At 37.9% G+C, this 23,375-nt stretch overlaps 1 protein-coding gene across 1 annotated transcript; it reads left to right on the top strand.

Annotated features, from left to right (window-relative positions):
* The first annotated feature begins 14,085 nt into the window (after positions 1-14,085).
* LOC113463145 (basic leucine zipper 8-like) lies at positions 14,086-15,236 on the top strand. Its single transcript, XM_026807178.2, has one exon. It carries the CDS (start codon positions 14,123-14,125, stop codon positions 14,597-14,599), a length of 477 nt encoding a protein of 158 aa, XP_026662979.2. The 5' UTR covers positions 14,086-14,122; the 3' UTR covers positions 14,600-15,236.
* Positions 15,237-23,375: the final 8,139 nt, after the last annotated feature.

Here is a 23,375-nt window from a genome sequence, read left to right as displayed (position 1 = left end):
TTTGAGAAAATTGAATTGTTCCAGAAGATATAGGGCAGGACTAACCACTCTTTGCAATTTAGAAAAGATTCAAACGCGAGGATGCTTTGCAAAAAGAGAGAGCAGCACTTGTGCAAGTGATTGCCAATGCATGGTTGGTATCATTCTAAACTGAGGGTGAAATAGCAATTGCGTTCTCCTAGCATGAAATGCATATTATTTACATGACTCATTATGGGCACAGAATGTAGATATAGCTAGCAATGCTATGTCACTACCAAGTCATCAATCAGTTCCATTGTCAAGGGCCAACATGATGTTAATCTATCAACCACTTTTGGGACCTCAGTATACGTAAGTTGTATATAAAATTGAAAACAGTACGTCTCTAGCTAAAGTAAGCCATAAATTGATCCACCTCTTGCACTCATACTCGCAAGATCACACTGATGGGTCATGTCAGACCCAATTGTGATTGTTTTCCCCTTCCCTTTTTCAATTAATTTAAAATTATGGGGCTTTAAACCCATGCCCATTATCACTTCAACAACTATAATCATGCCTAGGAGTCTTGGACCCATCATTCGTACTGTAGTCAATGATGTTATGTTTCTCCACATGCAACTCACGTGATAGACAACTGGAATCCAGGAATTGCCTGCCGTTCACGCAACCTAAGATGAAAACGAGGAGAGTTAAAGAGGAATTTTGACATCCACAATGCACAAGTAATGTACATCTTATCACATCTTTAGATATTTTTTAAATTTTTAATCCCATTTTCAAAAAATCGTAGAAATAAAACATTATTAGACGAATCAGATCCACCATGTAACTAGAATATAATCATACTAGATAGATTTATTTTACCATATAGTTAAAAACCAAAATCAAACATAGTAGCAATGGATTTAGCTGCATTGAAGATGGAGGACGATAGATAACTCATCATCCCGATGTTCCACCTCTCTCTCTCTCTTTCCTAGTAGTGTGCTTTTTGTTTTTGTCATTGTTATTGTTGTGGTTGTATGTATGTAAAATGAACATAGTTAGTTTGTTTCTCTCCATATTGTTTTGATTTTTCGTTATCTTTTGTGCAAAATTACACCAAAAAAGAAGCATCTATATAGCCCTTCTTTTTAACTAATTAGGAGAAAGAGGAACAGTGACATAGAGAACAATGATCTTGAAGCACTTGAGGTAGATTACAGTGGGCGACATAGGATGGTGATATTGGATTTCCTCCCCTTTCTATGTAGTAGCACACTAGTGCTTCACTCTTGGATAGACTATTATCATGAGGATGTAAGCATGTAACAGATAGCTTCAAAAGGCTATGTTGCATGAATTAGCAGGAATATTTAACAGTAACATCAAGTATAATCTGTCAGCTTGGAGCTTATCATACCTTGGGTGGCAGGTGCTAATGGGGATAACTTTTTGGTGGAGGTTGTGTGACATATTACGCTTTTGGTTGGCTATGTTCGAAGTCTCTCTCTGTTTTTTTTTCTTTTTCTTTTTACTGTTAGTCGATTAGGAGACTTGCTTTGCCTAACTTCTATTATTTTTTTTTGGGCGACTCGAGGCATATCACATTGGAAGTCAGGAGCATGAGAAGCCTCACAAGAATTTGGTTTATTTTTTTGAAAAAAGAGAGAGATTTGATTGATTCTGAAAACCTTTTTAAACAGCTTCTAGGGGGCGCACGCTTTACTTTTTGAGAGACTTTGGGAAAGTTGAGTACCGTGGTATCATGATATATCCAGGCATGGCTTTTAAATCGAATCTAATGTAATAAGAACACGTACGAAACAAAAGGCAAAAATCTGGGAAATTTTTTGACAGTAAAAAGGAAAAGAAAAGAAAAGAAAAGAAAAGAAGATTCGATTGGCAAAACTTTCACCGCAATGCAATTGCTCTGTAATACCATCAAAAAGTGCACTTTCACTGGCTAGCTCGCATGTAGCTTTAGATCTGTTGTAATTTATAAGAGAAACAAAACCCTGGCGTTTTAGGCGTATCACAGGGCAAGCAGTGGGAAAGGTAGCATTGAGTCAAGAAGCTAAGTATTAAATCATTCCGTAGGAGATCACGGGAGCATTAAATTCTTGACTAGGTCTTTGAGAGTATCTCAATTTAGTCTAACTAGGCTGCAAATGGGTTGGGTCGACCCGCGTATGACCCAACCCGTGTATGATCCGACCCGATCCGAATTTTAGGATCCGCAGAGTCGGGTCAGGTCTTAAATTTAGACCCGTTCTATTTTTCGGATCAGGTCGGGTCACCCAATCTCGACCCAGATCCGGATCCGACCTGACTCATTTTTTTTGAGTTAGAATTTTTTTTTAGAGAATGTTGCATTAATGCTTGGGACCGACTTGTTGAATTTAGAGAATGTTGGATTTGAACATGTAAATATAGCTTATCTAATAAAATGTCTATTTTCTTTTCTAAAAAGAATTAAGGCAATAATTGCTTGATGTTATTTACTATTATATAGTGGAATTTTGAATATAAAAATACATAGATCCGGACTTGAGTCAACCCGAATAACACATCGGATCAAAATTTGTAAGCATGGACCCGACCCGACCCGACCCGTTTTCAACCGGATCGAGTCTGGATCCAAAATTAGGACCTGATCAAAAAATCAGATCGGATCGAGGTCCGTCAGGATCCGACCCATTTACAGCCCTAAGTCTAACACATGTGGGAGATTGACAAGAAAGGAGAGAAACTTTGCTTTGATGAGAAAAGAAAAGGTGGATTGTAAGGAACTAACAGCATATATTCCAAATTTAGGACAAAGGGTTGAAAAGGTAACAGGATATTACATGCATTTGCATAATGGCTTGTTGCAAATTTGTGGGGAAGATGTAAGAAAGATGTTATCAAAATTACTCAAACTTTTCCATCATAAGAAATTACTCAAACTTGTATTAATATATTATTCATTAATTCTTTCATCTCAAAGCTTTAATGCAGTCAAATTTTCTTTTTTCCAAATCCTTATGCTAAGTAGCAGTGCAGAGCCTATACTCAATGCACTGGACAGCATATATTGAGCGATATCTCCTTGATTTCTTGCGAGGACCTATGCTGGCATGTATCGAGTTCTACATTGATTATGTATTGAGTAGATCTTGGGCGCATATATAAGGCTAAAGAAGTCAAATAAAACTTTCGACTAGTCTCGGATGAAGTTCTAAGTTATTACAAATGGTAGTAAAGAAAATTTAGTCTATAACGCATGTAGACTAAGGGTTGTTGCATCATGGGCTCATGTAGTATTGATCATAGCCTGATCATAGTATTTATGATTGAATTTGATCAAATCATAGCATTTTAATTGATTATGTATTGAGTAGGTCTTCGATATGTATGTATGTAGCCATTAGCCCAAATAAAACTTTCTAGGTAACCTTTTAGCTAGCTTTTTTGAATAAGGTCTGGGCTTTCTAGCTAGCTTTTTTTAAATGAGATTCAGGTGGTTACAATTCTCTCGCATGTCTAATACTTTCTCAGGGCAGCTTGGCTTATATTTTAGTTTCTTGTTCATCATTAACTCCTACAGGTTGCAATTAGGGTAGGCGAACATTGTTCGGATCCCATGGTAGAGAGCATTGTTCATCGAACCATGCATCTTGTAACATGAATTCGTCCCAACTTGTTTCACTAGTTGGTCCTTGAGCTAATCAAGGGAGACTTCCAAATGGGGTTCGACTATTTCAAGTCAGATAATTCCATGGTTTGCTTGAGAAGGAAGAGGCATGCTTTTAGTATTCAAGTATCTTTGTATGACTTGCTATGAAGTTTGGGTTAGTTATACCCTAGTTTTTCTATGCCCCTATTTATCTTTTAGCCAATCTGGCCCAGCTTCAAGCTTGTTGCATAAACTAACATAGAAGGGATCAGATTTTTGTTGTTTGGGAGCCTCGGTTAGCTATACTCCATAAGATCTCTGCACCTCTAAATATCTTTAGTGAATAACGCGTAACTCCGTCCTTTGCACGATTTGGAATATATTACTCGTCTAGCTGAAAATTTTAAACAGTATTTATACTTAGTTGCAAAGAGTTATATTTGATTCTGGCAGCATAATTACTATGGTCATTAATACTTCTGGGGATAATTTGACCTCCTGTGATTAACCAACCGGGGAAGCATGTTTCTGTTGCAGCTTTAAAGATTAGAATTTTCTGCTGAATTTTTTTCCCCTCAAGATTTTTTGGCAGCTTGTTTTTCTGCTGCATTTTTTTTATGATTCAAGGTGAACTCTTGGGCAGTGTTTGATGCAGAATATGGGGGTACATCTCCCACTGGCCCCACTTATTCTGCCAACCACTCTTTTTTAATCTCCGGAATAGAGTTATACCATGGGAGGATATCCCCTCAACACACGGCATAAATCTATTCCACCTGCTAGATCGGATAGATTTATAAAATGGATTTGGATAGAATTCTATTCACGGTTTTCTTCGTAAGAAGCACCACATCATCTATTCCCGCTAATCCATCTCGCTGCTCCTCTCTAGTATGCGTACCCTAGACCTTATTATGCTGTGGTTTGATCTCACATGTGGAGAAATATTGATTCTACGCGGGGGCTTTCATCCGAATAACTTGATCTCAGAAATATTGTAGCTATTTGATATGGATCTCGTCATGGATGTCGCATCTATTGAAGGATTTATGCTTGCAGAGATAGATTTACATTATATTTTTGATGAAAATGTGTAATGGTTGGAATATCTATTGGTTGCTGGCTAGATTTATTCGATTTTGCTACATAAATGGGAATATATATCTAGATCATGCCTGTTTCTCTCGTTGTAATTAAATTGGTTTTTAATTTATATGATAATGCCTAATTTGATATCTGTTGATTACTCTGAAAAATGTGGTAGGTATAGTTGTTAGATTTACGTGTTCTAATACATTTGCATGAGCGCCCGACTTTCTGGCTGATAGTTCCAAATTTGTGCACCCCTATGTGCATGCTTTATGAATTATTGGAGTTCTAATATGAAAAACTCCATGGCATTATTTGGGATTAGTTTTCCTACAAAGCTTTGGTAGAAATTTGGTTTCGTTACAAAGCTTTGGGAGGTTATTTGCATACTTAGAAGGATGGCATGATTAGCTTCATTTGTATTGAACATGCCAGCCTATGTAGTTGACACATCAAAATATATACTGTCTAGTGCTTGTTAGTATGCTTTACCATGAAATGCCTGTGCTTGTATTTTCTTTCATTGGGATCTCATTGCATATCCTCATTCTTGAATGGTTCAAAATTCAGAACATGTATAATGACAAAATGCATGCACTTGAAGCACATGTATTGTCACACAATAGATCCTTGGTGGCACATAACTATTTTATCATGTCATGTAGGCAATAATGACATGGACCATGACATGCAGTCATGTGAAGCCATAGGAAGGGTGCTATCCTCATGCAACTACTATACATAGAATATATGCTAGGACATCCTCACATTCATGTGGAGCAGTAGGGAATTTTCCACTGACTGCTTGAGGGGGAATTTTGCCTCATATAAGGACTCCATACTTAGCTAATTTTCCAATTACTACTGCTTGAGGGGGAATTTTGCCCATGTACCTTGGATAAGAAATAACAATATTGTGCAAGAAAATAAAAAACTTGCTCGGGCTGGGCGAGGGGGGAGGAGGTGATTCTTCCAATTTCCACAAGATAAGGACTCCACACTTGTCCAATTTTGCAGTCTTCAGCTTCAAAACCCAAGCTATGTGTGCTATATGTTTTGGAAAAGAACATTTGCACTAGATACCCTGCTCTCACTCAACTTTTATGGTTCCTGGATACCTGGTCTACATCACAAATTCTGCCAAGCTAGAGTTCTATGGTTAATTTCTCGATGCCTTACATCGTATGTTGGCTCTCACTGGGGTAAACTAAAACTGTCTGTGTAGTTTGTTTTATAACAATCCTTTCCTCAGTAGTATCCTAAACTGATGCCAAAATTTCTGCCATGTTGAGCCTGGTTTCCCATCAACCCCTTTTACTGTTTTGCAGAGAAAACCTTGCGCTGCTCAAATTGTCATTTGAGGCCTTTGGCATTTCTGGCAAGCAACTGACAAGCTATATATCTATCTATCTTCGTAGAATTAAATGGTCTTAACAATGGCCTTCTCCTCTTTTTTTTTTGACATTGTGACAAACAATTAGGGCTTGGTTCTCATGTTCACTATCAAGTAGCTGTCAAATGCCATGCTGTACCTGGCATCTTATTATTTATCTGGTATTTTGACATCCATGAAACGTACTTCATTTTTATTGCGTTCTTGAATGTGACAATCCACCAAATTTTGTTGCATATTTTGATCACCTGTAGTTGACTAGTTAATATCTTTTGTACTTGGTGGTGTTCTCATAAAGTTTCCATAATTCTGTGATCCTACTGTTGGAGCTACAGCATTTGTTTAGCAAGTATGAGATCTTGAGCTGCCCTCATCATGGTCATAGTGGGGATACATGTGCAAATTTTATGTATGTCATCTCTGATGAAGCTTTCTTTATATCACTATCTGAACTAGATACATTTCATGAGAACCTAGGCAGACTTGCTCCTTCTTTATAAAAGAAATCTGAAAATCAGAAGATTTTGGGCAGCTCTCATCACCATCAAAGTATTCTCAGTGCAGGGACTAGAAAGCAGATTTTGCAGATCTAAGGAAGATTTGCAGTCAAGGAAAAGGACAAAGAAAAAGGCACCTTTACTAATCCTTTTGTTTAACCTTGCTTTAGATCTTTTTGAGGATAGAAAATTTTGGCAGATACATGGCTAGGATTATTGCATTTCAAATGAAGAGGTGGAATTGTGGAAGTGAATACACAGAAATTGTGGACCCTAAGTTAGGTGCATGCACTTAGATGAATGTTTGGACAGGCAATACTCATTTGTACTTCAAAATAATACAAACTCTTAGATTATTATTCTATGGTAGCTCAAGCTGAGCAATGAAGCATTGTGTCACTATCGTTCAGCCTTGTCAATGTTAATATCTTTACTCTTTCCTATGGTAGGCTCTTTTGATAGAGTGGATTTTTTTCTTAATTTTTCTTTTTGAGAAATGGATAGAATGACTTTATGCACCTATTAATTGTAAAATTTAGATGAATTTAGTCATACCCCTAGACTGGTAATTCTCAGTTTCTAATGAAGTGCAAATATACTTGGTCTTTATATGCTACATACTTTTGGCACTGCAGTCGAACTTGAATCAGAATTCACTTGGCCAATATATTTATATGTATACTGGCATTGAATTATTTAATTTATCTTATTATATTGATCTGAATTAATACCGCATTTACCAGTTTTAAGCTCTGCATTTAACTGTTTTTGCTCAAGTGCACAATGCAAGCATTCTATTTGGATGTAAAGAATTTATGGAAACAAATCTTTAGTCTGCTCTATGTCATGCAGGTTAGTTGTTGACTCATGATCTGAGCTTGTTTAATAGTTCTTGAAACTCGGTGGGCTTGTTACTCGGCATTGAAGGCATTCGGATATCCAAAATTGCAAAGTTTCTTCTGGAAGAATTGTGATATATATATATATATATATATATATATATATATTCTGACTCTTAAAAGGAAGGAATTTAGCCTGACCAATTTGTTGATTAGTCATACAGAATGACCATATCATTCTATTTTAGTACAATCTAGCTAGTAAATATTCTATTCTTTTATTCTTTTGTGTGGGTATTGATGGATTAGTAAAACTAATGTTTAACCATGATAGAGACTGCATTAAGACCTTCTCATGAAGAAGACATCATGGTATGGCAAGAGTTTTCGTAGTCAATATGTCATGAAGACACCAAGGTCCTATTTGCTACCCAAAGTTAAGAGAACTGGCAAATATAGTTGAGCATGGGTTTCTCCTATATCCTTGATCCTTTAAAGTTGCTGTAATAATGTTTCATATGCTGTTGGTAATTAATTCTAGTCCTTGCTTCCTTTCATAGTTCTTATTTAGTGTGCATGGATCCAGAAGGCCAAAGGTTCCTTTCTTTGTCTTGTCCGCATATTGTGTCTTCTGTTTTATCCCTCTTTATTTTAATTTATCCATTCTTACATTATTATCATAGTCAAATCCCTTTCTTATACTATTTTTACAATTATAGCCTAAATTTTCACCAACTCAATTAGTGGTTTGATAGCTTGTCATTTAACCAACATTTGATCATAGGTCCAAATCATCTCCTTTTAAATGTTTTGATGATCCAGAAGGAACAGCAGATTTGATATCGATCACTTTAACCACTACGTGGAGGATTGAATAAAACTCAATAGCAAAATATATTATATTAGGAAGTTAAATCGCGTACGAAATTTCTAAAAGCCATAACTTATCCTACAATGTCTGATTGAGAGGATTTTTTTTTAATAGATAATTTTTAGAGCTCTTCGACATGACACCTCCCTCCACTCTCTAAAAGATATGTCATACTTAGCCATCATGTCTAAATTTCATCATTTGGGTTCCAAAACAAGCTGGCCAAACCATTTTTTTATTGAGAAAATTTTTGACCAGATATATTTTTCAATTCAGAAAAAATTAGATAGAGCGATTGAATGTAAGTCGATGTAAAAATTGAGATCTATCTATTTTAGATTAACTTTTTCGTATTTATTTTTAGTAGTCATATCTATTTTGAGAAAACTATATCCTATTTGAGCTAAAAGAGGAAGTCGACTTGAATTGTGCAAGAATAAATAAAGGTTATATATCTTTATGGAATATTAATGAAAGAAAAGATGACTACTTTCACCATCTTTCTACTTTTTCCTAAATTTCTTTGAGGGATTCAAGCTGAGTGGATTGAGAAAATTACCTTTTTCTTTCTGGATCACTTGATGGCAACTTAGCACCCTGGATGATATTAAAAATCTCTTGATAACTTTGCCTAAAAATTTATATGATGCTTCTAGCTTATTTATTCCATTATCTATAAAAGAAGTTTGGATTACTTGGGGAAGAGACCATGGATCCTGAAAGACCCTTGACAACCACCATGTCTGGCTGTGGTCGGATATTTTCTAAATACATGACATTTCCATGTCGCAACTCCATCTATCTTTCAACTGGAAACGTGCATTCTATCTTTTTGTTATCAGAATTGCACCGATTAATAGCAACTTATCAACTACCACCACAACCTCAAGTGAGTTCTTCACATGGATAAAAGCATACTTATTTTGTACTTTATATCTTCAATACGTGTCATATAATTCTTTCCGGGGGGGCAAATTACTGGCCAGAAAGTGCTAAAACAATGAAAATTTTTTCAAAAAATGCTGAAGAATCGAGGCTTAGCGCATAAGTAATTGACTTTAGATGGTACGGTCAAATGCTAATATGACAGGCCTCCCATGGTCATGTTTTGCAGGCGCCGAACCTTGTTTCTTCGGTTCTGGAAACCCTAATTTTCCAGCACACAAAGTCTGTGTCATGTGTTAGGCAGTTGATCCATCATTGCATAAGTAGGTTGACATCGAATCTGCAGCCCTAATTGCAGGAAATTCTTATAACACTGGTACATGGAGCTTGGATCAGACTCTATAATGCATATCACTAATGACATCGCTCTATATAGACTCAAAAAATTTGCCATGTACTGAGTTGCAGGAAATTTGATAGTGCGAGTTTCTTACAGCCTAGATACATGGAGACCTCTCTTTTGAAGGGTTTCATCTGATTCAGTAATGAAAGTCACCACCTTACATTGCACTACCAAGGTTGTCATGTACTCAAGCTGTGAGAAATTCCTGCATCATGAGTTGTGGAGCATCTGCTACCTACTTAGTTGCTCCCACTAGTTGCCCACTTGTGTTTCGTGATTCCAATCTCCTCCATGCACTCTACATTAATGACCAATGACATGCAACCCTCTCCTCGTAAGAGGGCAGATTCCATGCAAAATTTGACAAGGGACAAACCCAAAACTTGAACCTTACCCCCATCATTTTATCCTTTGTGCATCCCTGACCTGTTCCTAGACCATAGTTGCCCATTTTGAAACTCTGTAGCTTTAGCTTTTGAAGCTACTAGTCCCAGGTCTATGACATGCTACCCCATTCACGAAAAGAAGAAAAAGTTAAAACAAAGGAAAAGAAAACCCTCGCTGCCTTATACTTTAGCCTGCTGCACTGCTTTCTTTGACAAGGTATCAAGCAAAGAAAAGACCTTGTGCATGAGATTGAAGACCTACTTATCCTTAAATGCAACCCCCTTGACCTTTCCAAACTCCAATATGAATAGCTTTATCCTCAAGTATTCAGCAAGTCCACGTGTGTGCTGCTTTTATAAGAACTCCTTTGGTACCATTGATGCATGGTCCCTCTCTCACACAAAAAAGAGCAAGAAAAAAGCACAGACATCTCCTATCCACAGTGTTGGGTATTTAGTGCCAAGTAACCCACAAAATAATGATACAACAGCTAATCATGTAATCATATTAAGACAATGGAATAATCCCATCTGTTTGAACTTTAAACATGGCTGGTAACTGATACCCACTCTTTCCCAAGTCCTATTAGAATAATCCCCCTTGTCCCCCTTCTTTCATGTATTCATCATTCTTCTATCCCTGCAGCATAACTCATCCTCCATGTGGCTGACCTACAGTTGGCCAAAATATAGTTTGGAAGAAGAAAAGAGAGGACAAAAACAAAAGCAACTGCTTTGGGACTAAAAGCAGCAGTTTCCTAACTTTTAGAAGTTTGGGGCCCAAAGAGAAAAAGAAGGGAGAGACTCCTAACAAAGCTGGTGATTTTAGAGAATCTTTAATGCTGATATCGTGCCACCCACTGTCCATGGAATCTCTTCTTATTTCGTGAGTATTTTTCTTTAATTAGAGAGGGAGCTTTACTTTCTGAATTCCCCTGCCCAACTGTTTAGATGAGGATAGTACTAATCTTCTTTCCACAAAAATTGACCTTGTGGAAACTAAGGCCTAACATTTGGATAATTTGTCCTGTTGTTTTCTCTTTGGGAGACAATATTATATGGCTTTGTAGTTCATAGACTGAAAAATGTGCCAGTATCTGTGGTGTTTCAAGTCATGACTCATGATAGTGTGTTTTTTTCTGGTTTGCCACATTTTATTGATTAAGTGTACTTATTGTATCTTTTATTTGCATTATGATGTGCTTCGATGTTTATAGGTTTGTGGCTTGGATTATGAGTTATTTGAGTGAAAATAGTCTGCTGGCATTTATGCGGAAGACCTGACTGATGAAGAGCTAGTTAAATACAAATCGCGATCGGATTGATGACTCAGTCATTGGTGTTTGTGATAGGATTGTTCAAGGATAGAATTGATCTCACTTGTTGCTAGATAAGAAGAAAGTTGTTCTGATGTTTGGCATCCTTGGAGTAAATACTAAGTTTACATTTAGCTCGGTTTTCTTCCTAATGTATCCATGGAGGACTCCTAAACCACTTGCTGCTTTTGTAAAAGCTGATGATCATGATGATGACCATGAAACTAACAGCAAAGACGATGGTTAGAGCTTATGTATGTCCTATGTATTCTATTGGAATTAACATTGGGGTTAAACATCAAGGTGAACAACATGTCTTATAATTCAAGCATTAAAAGAAAAAAAAAACTTGCATTGAAGGAATTTCAAATCTTTGTCGAATGTTTTATCAAAAAAAAAAAAATCTATTTTTGCAACCTTAACAAAGCTACTTCATTTTCAAATATTTGCTATATTCATCCTAAGATCTTACGCTCTTATCCTTCCCCAATATTCTTTGAAAGATCAAGTTGATATGGTGGTTGTCCTGTAAAAATTTTCCCCCTGTTTAAAGGTTTTTGACTTGCATATTTGTGGAAATGTGATTCCAAATGAGTCATTTGGATTGGTTGCTATGTATTATTAAAATTTGGTTGCAGATATAGTTTTTGAGCATGAATTTGCATATTTCTTTAGTTTTGTTAAAGCTACTTTTGAATTTACCCATACTAACCCTTGGCTTTTGAAACAATTACTATAATTTAGTCTATGGATAAAAAATCACTAAATTTATGCCTAACTTATGTGAGGGTTTTGCAATTAGATTACAAAGCAATAGCTTATTAGAAAGGGTTACTCTTTGAATTGATGAGCATTTGTATGACATCTATATCCTTTTTCTTTTTAAAAAAATAAAATTGATGTGAAGCCAAACCACATTTATAAAACCCAAAGTCATGGAGCGGTTTATTTTACACTCTGCAACTTCTATATTTCCAATACAAGTAAGTAGTCATCAAAAGTCAAAATGCCCAGATGCAAACAGAAACGTGTGGAGAAGTGGCATCTAGCAAAAATTCTTGGGAGCCCAATATTGCTCAATTTAGAATGTACATCTAAATTTCTATTTTAGATTTGGTCTTGATTGATCTTAGCTTGACTCATGGTTTATTACTTGGCTTAAATAATTGAGTACATTTTTTCTTTTTTGGATTATGAGGGAAGTAAGCATTATTTACATAATATATGTGCAGAAAAGCAAAGATGGAACAGAGGCAAAAGAGACAGAAGAAGCAGAGATACCTGAGTGTATGCAACCAAGACACAACTTCTTAGATACAGAGGTGTGAACATCGAGCCAATACTCAATTCACACAGACCATAGATTTGTCATCTCTATGGTTAATTTTTGATGAAACCCATTCATTAGTTAAACCTAGCTCTCTTGTATATAAGCATAAATCTTTAATGCCTTATTTGGGATGAGCCTTGCGCTCATTAGATATCTCTTCCACTTAATTAATTTAATTGGCAGACAAAGAATTATTAAAAGGCACCAAAGTGGTGGCAAATCAGTGCTCTTGAGGAAGCTTTTTTGCATGCACTGAGAAGATTTCATTATCTAAGTCCAACCATTGCAAGAAACATAGTTTCTAGACACCTTAATCAGAACCGGCAACGAATCAAGTAATAGGATTGACGTCCTAATATTAATACTTTAAAGGCCACCACTCCCACTGACGTTCGCCACCTTGCCGCATTCCCTTTTCTCCGACGGCGACCCGCATCTCCTGCCTCGGTGCGCACCACGCGACCACGACCTCTCCCGCGTGGGCAAGCCCACCCGCATCCGGCCTCTCACACGTGGGACCAATCACCACTCGACACGTATCCTTGCATCCCCTCTTCTAGTTCCTTCGCGATTAAGCTAACCCCTCCCGCGCGAAGCTTGCGTCATAACCAAATATCTCAAATACAAACATCTCCACATAAACCTTCATGCGGTATTATAAAATCGGCTATCATCCAACTCAGAACCTCTGGTCTGATACCATGTTAAAACACCAAAACGTAAGTTAATAAAATGTCGTAGATTTATTCGTATATTTTATATTTTCTTACAATTTTTAACAAATATAATTTCTGATACAATAGTTAATTAATTATTACATTAAAAATTTAAGCTATATAACAAGGAAAAATTTATTTCTAAACAATCGGTATAAGGTTAATACCACACCTCATCTAGGACTCAAATCTTAAAAAGCAACACAACTACCATATCAATTATCACTATATCTTAGTTGATAAGAAAATTCAATAATAATTATATCTTGGTCTTATAATTAAAATATTTTATATAAATACATGTATATAATATATACGAAAATTAAAAATAAGATACATAACTTGTTATAGTTTATTAAATGATTCTTTTACATGTAAGCCTAACTGCAACTCAATTTTTCTACTAATGGAATGAGGTGGTTCCAATTCCAGCACGAAGTTTATAATCCCTCTCAACAGAAATAAAAAAGTTTATATGAGTGGGTGGTAGCTTGGATTCAATCTCATAGAACCCAAGGGATTTTTCCAAAAGTTTGCTCGACTGCCTGGTGCTCCAAGACTCCATTCAAGCCCACCATTTTGCTTATACGTTCTTCCGCCGCATGCATGCGACCATGCCTTCTCCTGCGACACGTCACCGTCCGAGCACTGGGTCCCAACCCCGTCCTTCCCCCTCCCCGTCCATAAATACCCCTCCCCGCCTCCTCTTTTCTTCCCTTTACTCCCCCTTCCCTCCTCCCCCTCCCCTCCCTAAATATTTGCGAATAGGTCCCTCATGCTGTCCTTGGACGAGATTTTCTCCTTCCCCTTCCCGGCCTTCGACGAAGGCTCCGGCTCCACGTCCTGGGCGGAGCCGGCCCAGACCACCGAAACCGGTCCAGAAGAACCGGACCGGGCCGCCCTCTCGCTGGCCGAGGAGCGCCGGCGGCGGCGCAAGATCTCGAACCGCGAATCCGCCCGCCGCTCGCGCATGCGGAAGCAGCGCCACCTTGAGGAGCTCCGGAGCCTGGGCGCCCAGCTCCGCTCTGAAAACCGATCCCTCGCCGACCGCCTCGTCGCCACCGTCGACCGATGCCTCATCTTCCGCCACGAAAACAACCGGCTACTCGCCGAGTCGGCCGCCCTCCGCCGCCGTCTCTCCGACCTCCTCCTGCTCCGCCAGCACCACCTACTCTCCTCTCCCCCGCCGCCGCCGCCGTCGTCGTCGCCGCCGCCGCCGCCCGCGGTGCCCGCCGCGTGGTTAATCGCTTGAAAAACTTCGAAAATCGGGAAATTTTTAAACTGGACAATGTAGAAAGAAACGGAATTAAGAGAGAGAAAGAAAGCAACTACTTCTATCTCTCTCTTCTTTCTCTCTCTTATGTATAAATTTAAACCGGTTTTAGGAAAATGATGGTTTTTTAATGGCCGGAATTGGTCCTTTTTTTCTTTTGGAAAGCGGCTGTTCGCAAATTACGAAATTTTTACATTTTTCCCCTCCTTTCTCTTTATGCGTTTTAAATTAATAGCAATTAGTAAATACTATATCGATAAAGGTCGAAATATCGTAACCCGGTTCGTTACCCCACGAGAAACTGAAACCGGCGAGACGTTATATAACGTGACGACCGAAGCCCTCTAAAACCTGGATAAAGTTTTGAGAAGACGGACAAACTTTTTTGAAATAATAAAACATCTAAGTGGACCGAGAACATTTAGATGGCCGTTCCGATTGCGTTGAGATTCGTGTTGGGTTGGATGGACGGAGGAGATTGTGGCATGCTAAGGTGGTGGCTGCTTTCGTGATGATGTAATACGTTTGACATCCAATGACATGATTGGATCAGTGGACTGTCTTTTTGTCGATAAAGCTTGAGGTGGTATAGGGGGATTTTGGATAATTTAATCAACGGTTGGTAGTATTTTATGGATTACTTGTCAATCGGTTTAATTTTTTTTCTGAACGGCTATCAGGATTGCCACGTCAACATGAAAGGAATGCCAATTTCCAAGTGGCAATTTTGGCGTTTTACGTTTGTTTTTAGCGGAGGATTGCAGTAGCTGCGGCACTTGACTTTGATACCATCAGTTCAATGTCAGTAATAGTTCTGCCATCAACAGTTTCCCATTTGGGATTGGTGCATGTAAAAATTCGAAGTCACGCAAATGGGTTAAATTCGGCAAGACTCCATTAGGTTGGGTATGCGTTGTTTAGGTATGATTAGATTGGATTGAATTGGATCATTCAGAAATTAAGTTGGTTTTGATTAACTCATGTCATGTTTGGTTAGACCTGTCCTTGGTTTCTTTCAATGCTATTGCTTCTATAAACTTCTTGGCTTTGATGCTTCCTCGGCTAAATTTGTGAAAAATAAATTTATCAATCGAGGAAGTCCATGCTTTGTGTTCGGTAGGTCGTGATTTAGAATGAAGAGAGTTTCGCGCAAAGAAAGTCAAAGCATGCATGATTGAAGTAATTCTTTTTTTCCAAAACATAAATGTTTGGACTCATGTATTATGAGGGCTCGGTCCGTTGACCGGCCCAGCATGAATTTTAAAGCGAGACCGAAATAAATAAATAAATAATAAAAGTACCTTGCATGCCTCACACGGGAGATGGAAGAAGGGGACTCCTTCCGAGAGTCTGCCTTCTTCTTGGCCTCCATTAAGCGTCCAAAAATCTAGGGCTTGCCGAAGCCCTAGATTCATCCTATAAAGGGACTCCCCTCTTCCCTCTAGCCATCTCACCTCAAACCTCCATCGATTGTCTGTTGCCCAGTTATATAGCCCAAGAGGACGTGTGAATTAGGCTTTTCAAAAACTTTAAATAAAAAGCAATGGAATAGAACTTAATGAGTGTGTGCGTGTGTGTGATTTGCTATTAATAAAGAATACAAGTAAATATGCAGGAGTTTAAAGCACACAGATCATATACCACAAACACAATAAATTTATAGTGGTTCGGAGATAACCATGCACCTATGTCCATTCTTCAAGACACACTTCTTAAGAATTTCTACTATAATTTTTTTAAGATTATAGTTCAATTGTTTTAGCCAAGCTCACAATCAACCAAGTTAATCTTCACCAGCAATCAACCAAAACTACACTCGAGCCTTTTTTGTAGGCTCAATACAATCCAATTCAAGATTTGGATGGACCTTTTTTTTCTAAGTTTCAAACCCTGAAATTTGTCGCAGGAGAGTATAAGAGAAATTCAAAGTAAAAGAATTACAACTCCTTAAATTTAAGTACATAAAAATAAATGGAGCCTTGAATCAATTGGTTGGTCTTGATTGAACTTGAATTCTCTTCACCAACTCTTTCATGGACGATATGTTCTTTCAGCTCTTAATGAATGCACTCAAATGCTAAACCCCATTTTTTTTCTCTTGGCTCTTCAATGACTTCGCATTCATTCATCTCTACTTTCTTTTTGGTGCTACTATGCATTTATATCAATAAAGAATAGTTAGAAGTTATTTCTAACAGTTAGACAGGCTGAAAAAGTTGTTGTGAAATAAAAACAGCCATTCTGATTTATAGAAAAACTAGCAGTTACAATTGTTAGGTGTAGACATGTCGACTCATCTTTTTTAGGGGTCAATTCATGATCTTCAGGAGTTGGCTCATGACCTTTAGGGGTTAACTCAAAATAGCTATTATTTTTGGTTGCACACTATTTTTCACCAGAGGCCATTTGGGGTCGACTCTTTTTGATTTAGGGGCCGACTCGTCCATTAACAGGGTCGACTCATTTTCTTCATGGGCTGACTTGCCAATAGGCTAAATTTTGATGCTCTCTGTCTTTTATCTATGGTCATTCAGGGGTCGACTCATTTGTTTCTAAGATTGACTCTTGTATGACTCGAGTCGGCTGATGACCTTTATAGATCGACTCGCCAATAAGCTAAATTTTACTGCTTTTTGTCTGTTTTTTGAGACTGTTCTAAAGTCGACTCATGATCTGCGGAAGTCGACTCGTGATGGCATATCAATTTGCATCAATGTACCGAGATTGACTCATTGTAATCCAGGGGTCGACTCTTAAGATAGCCCAAGTTGAAATTTGTTGTTATTGTATGTGTGCATTCAAGGATCACTTCAAGGTATTTTTAGAGTCAAATCTCTTTATGCAGAGCTTTATGTAATTAGGCTTCATTTCTTCATATTAAGAGTTACTAAGGATTCTTTTTTATTTTCTGCAAACTTTCAAGTATACTCCAAGCAATTGATTACTGAAACTTTTACTCAAATATTTTGCATCATCAAAATCAAACCTTTTAGATCAACATCGCCAATGAAACCTAGGGGGTTCTCTGTGATGTAGGTTGAGCATCCCAGCAAACCACCATCCATTCTCATTGGGAAAAAGGACCAAAGACTTCCTCGGAGACGAGGTACGGCCCCTAAAGCCTCCTCCCTCTCCTCCATGGTTCTAAGGTCGCTATTGCCGGCCAGTTTTGAGCCGGTTGATGGCCGAATCTCCAAGAAACAAGATTCCCCTATTTTTCTTCTTTTTTCTTCTTCCCGTTCGGCCGATCGTCGCCGCTATGGGGCGACGCCGCCATCGAGGCATGTCACCATTGCCGCTACTAGGCTGCCGAGGGTTGCTGTTATAGGGGAGGGGGGGTAATTGACACTAAACCCATCTTTGTCCTCTTTTGAGAAGAAACTCCAAGTCTCTCTCTTTTCCTCTTGTGTCTTCTCTCTTGCGCTCTCTCTCCTCTCTTTCTCTCACTTTATCACTCTTTTTCTCTCTACATTCTCTCTTTAGAAGCCTTAACTGGCTCGAGGAAAGGATCCAACGTCCCATGGATCGGTTGAACCTTGGAGAGGTCCAAGCCAGCATTGCGCAACCAGGAAGCCGATATTGGTCCCTAGCCAGCATTGTGCGACCAGGGGCTTCGAGTCGATATTGCGTAACTAGGGATCCTAGGTCGGCATCATGCGACTGTAGGAGGGATTTCGGATCGATGTTATGAAACCATAGGAGAGGTCTTAATTTTGGGTTGACCTTGTTATGACTTTGTGCTATAATCTATGGATGGATATGATTATTTTGATGATGAGATCTGAATCTGCAGGTGAGCAATCGTCTGGGCAAAAAAGTATTGAATATAACCCTTTGTTCTTTAAGTTCATAGATCGAGGAGTGGATAGGTGTTCGTCGTACTTAAGTCTGAAACTAGTAGAGGTAAGAAATTCTATACACAATCGCATATATGGATAATATATATTTTTTATGATGTGTCGACAATTTTGGAATTTACATCATTTGTCGTATGATTGCTGATTGATTTCAAACATGGTTATACAAATATATATTTCTTTATTATATAGACATATCAAATATCGATGATTGCGGTTGCTTGAATTATGATTTTGATTGTTTGGAATATGATGTTGACTATTTTAGAATTTGAACATGAAATATAATATAAACCTATATTTTCTCTCGTATGGATGAAATTGAATATTTTAATTGATGAATAAAAGGATTTGAGCTAGGCGTGTTATGGATTGCCTATCATAGGCCGAATCATGGCACATTAGTTTGCCACCACAAGCCGAAGCGCGGATATTCTAATTTGCCATCACGGGCTAAAATGCGAATATTTTGGTTAACCACCACGAACCAAATAGTGGATATTTTGGCTTGCCACTCCCGAATGAAGAGTAGATATTTTGGTTTTCCATTGTGAGCCGAAGTGCGGATATTATGATTTGCCACCATGGGCCGAAGCATGGAATTATGGTTTGCCAGTCATAGCCGAAGCGTGACTATAGATAGTCCAAATTAGAAAGATAATTACTGATCAAAAATTTGGATAAAAAATATAAAACCATCAGATGATAAATCTTGACATGCTTTTTGGAATGAGTTGGATATTTGATGATGTATATTTATGGTTGCATATTTATTTGGATTTATTCGAGCTATGTTGAATAATTGGTATAGGGTATTATGATACTTGCCGGCATTTTGATATGGTTTATATACACCACCTCTTTTCCTTTTCTTTCAGAGTCCTAAGATGCATAGTTTTAGAGCATCAGAGTAATGAGTTAGTTTATTTTCTGATACCAATGAACATTTGAAAAATTTGCATTTGAACAAGTTGGTTATTTGATCATAGTGGATTTATTTGGCTATTATCTGTTGATTTAAATTTTTGGAGTTATTAGAAATTTGTTCATCTTAGGCCTTGCATATACTTTATGGCACTACTCTAGGGTTCATGCGACTGTGTCACATAGTCGACCTAGGTGACGGATTTGGACATGACAGAAGTGGTATCAGAGCTTAGGCTTAAGACCACTAGAGACTGCGATATAAGGGCATCAAATTTAGATTTATGATCGCAAAGGGTTGTGCTAGAAGTGATCCATAGGGTTTGGCATTCGATGACAGATGGTGTCTAGGTTATAATTTTAGGACTTTGGCAAATTTTGAGATATTATTGATTCAGAAATTATTTAGCGAACAAAGATAATTTTCATAGATTTTTATCAGAGCAGCACAGTGAAAGTGTGGTTGGTTAAGCTATTCCGAATCTAGTGAAAAATATTAACTCTAAGTTGGAGAGTGTTTTAAAGGACTTGATTTGGTTTTCCAAATAAGGAGACTACTTAAGAGCTCAAGGATGAAATAAGCATTGAGTATCTTCAAAAATCTTAGGTACATTAGTTTCAAAGATGAAATTATTTTAAAGGAGGGAAAAATATGAGGGGCCGGTCCATTGACCGACCTAGCATGAATTTTAAAGAAGACTGAAAAAAAATGCCTCACATGCCTCGCACGAGAGATGGACGAAGCAAACAACTTTTAGAAGTCTGTCTTCTTTTCGGACGCCTCAAGCATCAAGTCTATAACTCATAGGAGCCCTAGATTCATCCTATGAAAGGACTCTTCTCTTCACTCTAGCCACCTTATCTCAAACCACCATCGATCATTGGAGAAATCCATGGCATTCTCCTTAATTTCCATCGAGCATCCCGGCATGCCACCATCTGCTCTTGTTGGGAAAATGGACCAAAGACGAGGCATAGCCCCTAGACCTTCTTCCCTTTGCTCCACGATTCTAAGGTCGCCATTGCTCGCCGATTTTGAGCTAGTTGATGGTCGGATCTCCAAGAAATAGGGCTCCTCTATTTTTCTTCTTTTTTTTCATCTTCACATCCGCCCAATCTCTACCGCTGCGGGGCATCGTGATAGCCGCTGCCATTAGGAGACATCACAGTTGCCGCTGCTATGCCCCTGGGGGTCACCGTTGTTGGGGAGGTGTGATCAACCCTAAATCCATCTTCTTCCTCTTTTGAGAGGAAACTCCAAGTCTCTCTCTTTTCCTTTTGTGTCTTCTCTCTATTGGTCTCTCTCCTCTCTTTCTCTCTCTTCATCACTCTCTCTACTTTCTCTCTCTTTCTCTCTCTAGAAGCCTTAACGGGCTCGAGGAAAGGACCCAACATCTTTTGGACCGGCTGATCCTTGGAGGGGTCCTAGGCCAGCATTGCGCAAAACAAGGCTCTAAGCTGATATCGGGCTCAGGCTAGCGTTGCATGACCAAGGGCTCCGAGTCAGTATTGCATAACTAAGAATCCTGAATCAGTATTATGTGATTGTAGAAGGGATCCTAGATCAATGTTATGCGACCATAGGAGGGGTCCTAGAATTTCGTGTTGAACTTATTATAACCATTTGCCATAATATATGGGGGGTTATAATTATTCTGATGATGAGATCTGACTCTGTAGGTGACAATCGTCTGAGCAAGAAGGTATTGAGAAGAACACTTTGCCCCCGAGTTTATAGATCAAGGAGTGGATCAATATTTTGAGACTAGTAGAGGTAACAAGTTCTGTATACAGCGCGGACTGAAGCACGAATATTTTGGTTTGTTATTGTGGGCCAAAGTGTAGATATTTTGGTTATTATGATTTGCCACAATGGGTCGAAGCGTGAAATGATGGTTTGCTAGTCACAAGCTAAAGTGTGACCACTGATATACCAAATCAGTAAAATAATTGCTAATTCAAAATCTGGATAAAGATGAAAGATGAAATATATAAAACCATTGTATGATAATATCTAACTTGTTTTCAGGAATGAGTTGTATATTTAATGATATACATTTATAGTTACATAATTATATAGATTTATTCGAGCTATGTTGAATAATCGTGTGGGTTTTTATATATTTTGCCTACATTTTTTATATGGTTTATAGTTAATCTTTATTTTAAATTTATTTTATCTATATTGGTGTGAGTGTGTAAGATTCTTATTGGGTCGTCAATCTCACACCACTTCTATGCTTTTTCTTTTTAGAGTCCTAGGATGCATAGTCTCGAATGGGTTGGACGTGGAGTTCAAACATTAGAGTTATAAGTTAGTTTATTTTTTGATAGTGATGAACATTTAAAACTTTGTAATTAAATAAGTTAGTTATTTAATTTTAGAAGTTATTGAAAATGTGTTCATCTTAGGCCTTTAATGATCTTTAGAGCATTGCTCTAGACTTTATGCGGCCATCTCATATAGTCAATCCAGGTGATGCATTCGGGGCGTGACATCTATAATAATCAAGTTGAGATTTAAAATACCTTTAACATTGTATTTAATGAAAAAAACAAAGCCATCATGGTTTACTATCATTTTATTTGGGAGAAAATTTGAGAAAAGAAACATGATTTTTCTGTATGTTGAATGCAAAAGTCAACTCGCAGAAATATTTAATTATTTATGAAGGCAATTGCAAAGCTCAGCTTTCATCGGATCTTCTCCAAGCTAGCTTAATTAGGCAAAAAATCTTCATTGCAAGATAGCCAATTTCGACTTAGTATTTTTGTATTTTGCCTTAATTTTGTAGATGGAATTCTTTAATATGCAAATATTTAATCATGCTATTGTGCGAGTTATAATTAACAAAGTGAAAATATTAAGCTGCTCAGATTAAGTACTCATTGTATGAAAATAATACACAAGTTTAAGCTGAGCCTGACAAGTTCAATTTTGGCTAGTTTGTGAACCCAACGCGCTTATTATTGAGCTAAGCTGGGACTTTGATCTATTTTAGGGGTCCAAATTGTTCATGCCCATTTCATTTGTGAAGCTTAAATAAATTTATGTGTCTCCTAATTTGACGCATTCAAGTGAGCTTTTTATTAAGCACACCTCATCAGGCCTAGTAAACAAACACAGGACAAGGACTGGAGAGAAAAGGCTGAAAAAAAGTCTTGACCATTTGACTGCATTGAGTTCGTTCTGGCTCCTACACGAGGATCATGGGATTAAAGTTCAAGTAGGTATTCCCAAGGGTTGCTTCCAACCCAAAACCAATTCCAAGGCTAGGGATTGGGCTAGGCTAAAGGTGGTCTTGGAATCACCAAGCATTGTCAAACGCTAGTCCTACCTTATTCTAGCCCATATGTACCTCAGGTTAGCCCTAGATATTGTTGGGACTTGTTGTCCACGTAACAAACCAAAATGATACAAGGGCTTCTCTTATGTTCCTATATCATTAACCAACAAGCTCTTGTACATGCATTTCTTTTCGATGGATCGGCTGCTTTACAAAGCTCTTGTATATACACATCTTCCCGCATCCTTCATCATAGTATCCATGAATTGTCGTGGTCAATCTGACGTTGAATCCTAATTAACCACTGTGATTAGCCACATAGTTTACAACCCAATCAGCAGCACTATTTGCCTTCTTACAAATGTGTCTCACCATGAAAGGTGACTAATATCGATATGACAGTTCTTTAGTTCCCTCCTTGCAAACATGCAAAAAGTTTCTCAAAATGTAACCACCATCTGCTTCTATGTGCATGAGAGTCATGATAACCTCCCTTGCAACATAGAGGAATTTTTGTGTGAGCAAAATTGTTTCAATGATGTATTTGTTAGAATCATTGTAGGACATTGTGCCAAATTTAGTTGGTTTTACCAAATTTTATCTTGATTGATTTGTGATTGATTGTGCCAAACTTAGCCGGCCTTACCAAACTTCGTCAGCCTTGTAGTCTATATAAAAACTGCTCTT

Source organism: Phoenix dactylifera, chromosome 16 (genome assembly GCF_009389715.1).
Source record: "Phoenix dactylifera cultivar Barhee BC4 chromosome 16, palm_55x_up_171113_PBpolish2nd_filt_p, whole genome shotgun sequence".
Classification (NCBI taxonomy): Eukaryota; Viridiplantae; Streptophyta; class Magnoliopsida; order Arecales; family Arecaceae; genus Phoenix; species Phoenix dactylifera.
This window is presented reverse-complemented; position numbering and strand designations above follow the sequence as displayed.